The 7,219-nt window shown below is 32.6% G+C and overlaps 1 protein-coding gene across 1 annotated transcript; it reads left to right on the top strand.

Moving 5' to 3' along the window:
• The first annotated feature begins 4,815 nt into the window (after window positions 1–4,815).
• LOC112025202 (probable serine/threonine-protein kinase PIX13) lies at window positions 4,816–6,713 on the top strand. The gene is made up of 2 exons (XM_024057865.2): window positions 4,816–5,258; window positions 5,682–6,713. Exons 1-2 carry the CDS (start codon window positions 5,195–5,197, stop codon window positions 6,050–6,052), a joined length of 435 nt encoding a protein of 144 aa, XP_023913633.1. The 5' UTR covers window positions 4,816–5,194; the 3' UTR covers window positions 6,053–6,713.
• The last annotated feature ends 506 nt before the right edge of the window (window positions 6,714–7,219 follow it).

Raw genomic sequence — 7,219 nt, 5'->3', positions numbered from 1 at the left:
TTTGTAGACTGCAACGTTGCATGCATGACGATGGGACTAAATATGAATGTTTTACTGGTGACCTTTCAATATTTGATCCTACATAATGCCGAGTCCACTAAAAGGCTTCCCAACCTTAGTACTTCCAACCTTAGAAGCAAAGAGTTAAATGGTTCAGGACCTTGGTACTTTTAATTTTGTTGCATAGTTGCATGTACTTTTAGAACTAGAAAACTGCATATAATGTCTTCCTAATTCCTTCTCTTCATTTTTTCCCCTATAATACATATAAGGTCATCTAATTATGAGTATCAGTCTATAATTGAGTGTTCTTGAACAAATGGACTTCGTTTCATGAAATATGATTTTCAACATATATGATTGCTTATTTGTTGAAAGTGTTGTAGACAGAAAGGGAAGGAAAAGTATTCTTTTGGGTGTGGGCCTTGCCAAAATAAACTCAAAAAACCCAAATAACTGACTCTTTTTGGACTTGCTAAATGCATTTTTCCCCAAAAAAAAGGAAAAAAAAGAAAAAAAAAAAAAAAGACCTCAGCTATGCCAAGAAATGCTTCACATGACTATAGGTGACCGGCTCTTGCTAGGATATGCAATCAATAGAATTCTGAAAACTACTAGTCTGTCTTATTGGGGTGGAACATTACCGGTTGCACAGCGGGGATTAAGATAAAGCTATTCATGAAAAGCATGGATTAATTATTACAGGCCTGAGTTTCAATGTTATGAGTACTTGACCTGTGACTGCCCCATAATAGACAACTCTAAGCTGGCATTCAAAAATGGGTATCTTGATTTTGATATGGTCAATGCCTACATAAATGGGATTAAGAAGTGTGTTTCTTAATGACCAAAAAGCCCAGAAGTGGTTCAATGGAATACAAGCTGTATTGAGGCTTCCTGCCTCCTGGACCCTATTCACCAACTACCTGATAATCCAGTATGCTGGTAATTTAGTCATTTTAATAGAATTGCTTATACAGTGGGCCCAGCCCAATTAAGATTAAAAGTTCATATTATTTTCTCTTTATTTTTTTGAGAAATCATATGTTCACGACATTTTTATAATATTTTTACAACAAATTTTAAGTGATAGGTTATTACTGATTATTATTGATAAAGTAAAAAAGTAATCTTAATGTTAGATTCAAATTTGAACTAATAATAACTAATCAGTTATAATTTATTGTGAAAATATTGTAAAAATATGGTAGACTCATCTCTCCTTTTTCTTGAAACGAAAAGCTAACAAGTCAGACCAAAAATAGAGAAATTATGAAAGATAATATTCAGTCAAAGAAAGAAGCTATGTATTGTCGTGCCATGACTTTGACTTTTCTCTAATGGTGTATGTGGAAAGCTATAATCCAAGGTTTCACAACTGAAATAAAAATTGTCCGAGTGAGTTTATTTTTATTATTTTAAAAATAATTTGGATAAAAATATAGTAAAAAAATATTAAGTTGTACATGAGTTGAAAAGTTGAATAAACTGTGTTTGAGTTCTAAGTGCGAGCAACAAGGTAATTCCAAAGCCGTCAAGACTCTGTAATTCTTTTCTATGTGACCATCATTATTTTTTATGTAATTATTGTGGACATATTCTGGTAAATCAGATGGAATCTGTTCCTAGTTTATATTTTCTGCTTGGTTTGCTTTCTTTTAAATGAAATTCATTTAGAAGAAGAAAAAGAAAAACACCATGACTCTTTTACTGCACAGCAAAAGTAAAACATGATGTTTCAAAAAAGAATATCCAAATTAGGTAAATTACTAAAATCAATCAAAAAATGAGGAGACTAGCAATAACTAGTAAGCCCCTTTAAAGAGTAACAAAAATGTTAAACAAGAAAAGAAAAGAAAAATAAAAAAGGTAACACGTAGTAGAGAAACCATATCAGCTCTTGCAAAGTTTTATAAAATATAAAATAAATAACTTATTTTACATATTTTGACCAAAAAACACCCACATCAGTGCACATAAGTGGATGTAAAATTATGCATAAATGCACAAATACCACAGTAACTGTGCATTGCATATATGCCCAATTACTGTAACTCTTCTATACAATATTTTAGTATTATTTCTTTCCTCAAATTCTCTCTTTCCCTGACTCTCTATCTCTCTTCAACCCATAAAAATATTATTTATATAAAATATAGTGTATAGTAGATGGACTAATATGAGTATTTTATAAAAATGACGGCGTAAAATAAAAAAAGTAAATTTTTTTTAATAAAATAGACGAATCATTTAAAATAGCTGATGTAGCTACTCTACGTCTATACTATTAGCACTCACAGTGAGGTTGCTATTTTAGGCTTTTAGCCATCCAAAGACTAAAAACACCTATACAGAAGGGTTGTTAAAAAAACTTATTTAAAAAAAAAAAAAGTTAAATTCAGTGCTTTACTCAACCTCATCGATCTCAAATAGCTTTTTTTGAACTGAAACAGTACTAGTTATCCCCTTGTATGAATATGATTCAGAAAAACTCGTAAAGTAACCTCGAATGAGTCAAAATAACTTTGTTTGAAATGAAACAGTGCTTGCTGTCAGATTGTCACCTTGTATAATGCAGAAAATCTAGTAAACTCAAGTGAGTCAAATTGAAATAGCTCAATAAAATAAAAGTTTGTGATTAGTTCATAATAAAAATGTAATAAATTTATATACACAATATATTTCATATTTCTTAATTATTAGGATAACAATTTGTAATTGTGATTAGTGTACAATAAAAATAATTATAAATAATAATTTTATATGAAAATGATGTAATACTAATCACAGTTGTTAATAATCTATTGTGTAAAGATTATGTATTACGAGAAATTTAAAAATTATAATAAGAGTGAAGTAAGTCTATAAATACAATAAATTTTACTATTTTTTTTCCATAATTGTTGACGTAGCACTTTGTGATTAGTGCATAGCAATGTTGTAAATGATGATCTGATCTAAGATTTGATATAAAACTAATTACACTACACCTTATAGATGTCAGTGAAATACGTCATGTCCGATGTAATGTAAAAAATAATTGTAAAAAATAATTTTATATAAAAATAATGTAATACTAATCACAATTGTTAATAATTTATTGTGAAAAGATTATTTATTATAAGAAATTTAAAAATTATAATAAGAGTAAAGTAAGTCTATAAATACAATAAATTTTACTTTTTTATTTTCATAATTGTTGATGTAGCACCTTGTGATTAGTGTACAGTAACATTGTAAATAATGATCTGACCTAAGATTTGATGTAAACCTAATTATACCTTATAGAGGTTAGTGAAAGGCGTCATGTCTGATTAATGTGAAAAATTTAAGGTAATTCCCACACTGTAACTAGCTTGGGTTTGAACTTTGAAGTGAAACAGTAAAAGCTGTCAACCTATGTATGAAGCAGAAAAACTTGTTCCTAGAAAATGACGAAGTTTCCTTTTCCAACTATTTATTTTTTTTGTTTGTACTTTGTGCCCTCCTATGGCCATAAACACACTGTTGAATTTTAAGAAAAAAGAAAAAGAAAAAAAGGTAATTGCATTGAATTTCTTCTCTCTGACTTGACCAAGCCCTGTGAGCACGGCAATTGACTTAGAATAACGGTGTTAAAAGTCTGCAACAACGCGCGAAGCTTTAAAAGTTGTAAAAACCCATTTCATTTTCTTAAACCGATTCAACAACCCAGCCAACACCCAAACAACCACCACCGATTCAAACCCAGCCACCACCGAAGGGACCCACATCGACACCCAAACAACCACCACCGATTCAAACCCACCACCACACAAATCCACTGCATAAACCCACTGCACAACCCGTCCACCACTACACAAACCCACTGCACAAACCCAATGCCGATCCGAAGAAAAGAGAAAGGGAAGAAGAGAGAATGAGAGAAAGAAAGAAGAGAAAAGGAAGCAGAGATAAACTGAAAGTGAGGAAGAGATCAGAGGTTTAGGTGTGTATGATTGAAGGCGGCGTGGGTGAGCTTTGATGAGCTTCAGATCGGAGTTGAGAGACCGGAGTTGAGAGAGTGAGCTTGAGAGAGAGAGCTTCAGAGATGAAATGAGAGATAGAGAGAGAGAGGCACGGTGTGAAAAGAAAGAATAAAAAAAGGAGCAGGCAGAATAAAATAATATATATTTTTTTAGCTTTGAGCTACAGTGCACATCTATCTATAGATGTGCACTGTAGCAATTCATGTATAATTTATAGCTATAGCTCCACTACTGTAAGCTATTTTTTGTGATTTTGGAGCTAAATTTTAGCATTATAGCATTATACCTCAACTGCTGTGAATGCTCTAAATACAATAAATTTTACTATTTTTTTTCCCATAATTGTTGACGTAGCACCTTGTGATTAGTGTACAGTAACATTGTAAATAATGATCTGACCTAAGATTTGATGTAACCTAATTAGACCGCACCTTATAGACGTTAGTGAAAGGCGTCATGTCTGATTAATGTGAAAAATTGAAGGTAATTCCCACATTGTAACTAGCTTGGGTTTGAACTTTGAAGTGAAACAGTAAAAGCTGTCAAACTATGTATGAAGCAGGAAAACTTGTTCCTAGAAAATGACGAAGTTTCCTTTTCCAACTATTTATTTTTTTTGTTTGTACTTTGTGCCCTCCTATGGCCATAAACACACTGTTGAATTTTAAGAAAAAAGAAAAAGAAAAAAAGGTAATTGCATTGAATTTCTTCTCTCTGACTTGACCAAGCCCTGTGAGCACGGCAATTGACTTAGAATAACGGTGTTAAAAGTCTGCAACAACGCGCGAAGCTTTAAAAGTTGTAAAAACCCATTTCATTTTCTTAGTAGACTCAGTCATCACGCAATTAGTGTCTCCCTGTAATATATTTATTTTTATTCCATGTTGAATGCTACAGTTTATTGCTTATTCTAGTTTGAATAAACATAGACATATGGTCATTGTACACAACCACAGAAAGTAAGAGTTAGAGCCCAGAGGTTTAGACTTTGGTTAATAGGTAGATAGTGCAAGGAGAAAGGGGAGTTTCAAGCAAATATAAATTAAAACCCATCTCAAGTCGTTGAAGGATATATAAAAAAAAAGATTGTCAAAATCACAGGAGTTGAATCTTGAAATAGCACTGAATCGTCAGCAATATCATAACAAATTTTGTGGCTCTAGCAGGAGGAGAATAGGTAGTTTCAGATGGGGAATTGTTGGGGTTCCAAATCAAACCCAACTCCAAGCACTACTGGTCGTCTCAGTTCAGGTACCCAATATAAAAAGTTGTGATTTTGAGTTGTATATATATTCATCAAATTCTTCAATTTCTTATGTGGGTTTTGTTGTTTTTCTTTCATGTTTCATAATTTATCTTTTTTGGTCATAAAGTTGTTTTTTTTTTTTTAATTAATTAATTATTAATATTATTGACTTTGTAATTAGTGAAAAAATTCTCTGTTATGGATTTTCAGTATTGTTTTTAGGACTATTTTGATCTGTCATTACAACATGAACACCTCGATTGTCTTCAATTTTGTCATGTGGTTTTTAGTATTTTTAATGTTTGTTTAATTACAACTTCTTCAACCTACATGATAAGTTGATTTGGATGTAAGCTACTGTATGATCAACACCAAATTAAATCCCCAGTTTGTAACATTGAATTATGTCATTTGGGTAATTCTAACAGGGACAGGGACAGGGACATCTCAGACAATCAGCAACACAATTTCTTCTAAGGGTAGTACCATCTCTGCAAAAAGCCAATTCTCAGCTGCTAGTGGGGATGAGGCTTATCCAGAGGGTCAGATCTTGCCCACCGCAAACTTGAGGATCTTCAGTTTTACAGAATTAAAGGTTGCAACCAAGAATTTTAGACCTGATACAGTACTTGGTGAAGGAGGATTTGGGCAGGTCTTTAAGGGTTGGCTCGAGGATAAGGGGCAATCCAAGAGTGGAAATGGGACGGTAATTGCTGTAAAAAAATTGAACTCTGAGAGCTTGCAAGGATTTCAGGAGTGGCAGGTAATTCTACCCAACTTGCCAGGGAAGAATATATAGTTGTGAAGTTCATGTGTTTTGAATTCCTTTAGTCCTTTCAGTTGCACTTTTACTGTGCTTCTTGTGAATCCATTTAGGCCTCTCAGTGGCACTTTTACTGTGCTTCTTGTTGCTATATTCATCATTGCTTGTTTCTTTCTAATGTACCCTTCTCCACTTCTAGAAAATGATCATGCAAAAGGTAATTGGACAGGAAAGGTAGTTGCAAATAGTATAAACCACTTCCAATTGTAGTAATGTAAGATCTTTTTCACGACTTCCCGTTCTTGTTTGGGTTAATTGCAACTATTCACCCAAAACTATAAGCTCATTGCAGTGTTTATCATCATTTTTTATTTTTCTTGCAATCAACACCCTGATTCGAGATCAATTTGTAATGTTTACTACACTTTTAATTAGTATCAAACTTAAACAAATTAGTGGGCTGATTAGGCGGTGGGATGCTCTAATGTGTTAGTTTTCATTAATTTGCAATGTCCACCCTAACCATCTCACTAATTTGTTAAAATTTTTACACTAATTTTGGATGGTTGGGTAAACATTGCTAATTAAGCTCAAATTAGCGTGTTGATTTCAAACATTTGTGATTCAGAGTGGACGTTGCAAACAACCCCATATGTTTATGATGAACCCTTTGATATATTATATCCCAAAAAAAGGAACTGTTGGATATGTTATTTTGTTGTGTCTTAAATACTGTAAACAATTGCATAGAAAATATATATATATATATATATATTCTGCTACTTTGGCTGAACTGCTACTTCCTCGTTGCTTCTGAGTCTGGGGTACAAAAAATATTACTGGTTTATAATGATTAGTGCAGAATCTGCAGATGGTGCCTAGCATAACTAGTTTGAGTGGAGACCAAGGCTTTATGGAAAATTAATTACCTGATGTTGTGAATGCTAGTTCTGTATTAAATTAAGCCAGAGTTCTTGGTTTTCTAAACCACATCAGAGCACCACCCCCCACCCCCCCATTTTTTTTTTTTTTTTGATCAACTAGAAATGAGTACTTCCATGTAATATCCTTTGTTAAATCTCTGATGGTCATAATGCCCCATGAATAATCACTAATATTAGTTAATAATTTAATCACCAAATGACTATAAGTCTATAAGATATAGTGTGCTATGTTCAACATCAACTATTAAAGTAACCAAAC

Source organism: Quercus suber, unplaced genomic scaffold, assembly GCF_002906115.3.
Source record: "Quercus suber isolate HL8 unplaced genomic scaffold, Cork oak 2.0 scaffold_91, whole genome shotgun sequence".
Lineage (NCBI taxonomy): Eukaryota > Viridiplantae > Streptophyta > Magnoliopsida > Fagales > Fagaceae > Quercus > Quercus suber.
The sequence above is the reverse complement of the archived record's forward strand: the minus strand, read 5'-3'. Positions and strand labels throughout refer to the sequence as shown.

What these genes read in the sequence shown, in the direction of transcription:
- LOC112025202 (XM_024057865.2), top strand. Translation starts at nt 5,195, where the DNA reads ATGGGGAATTGTTGGGGTTCCAAATCAAACCCAACTCCAAGCACTACT. An exon ending in TACTGGTCGTCTCAGTTCAG is followed by an intron (nt 5,259 to 5,681) that starts GTACCCAATATA and finishes TAATTCTAACAG; the next exon opens with GGACAGGGACAGGGACATCT.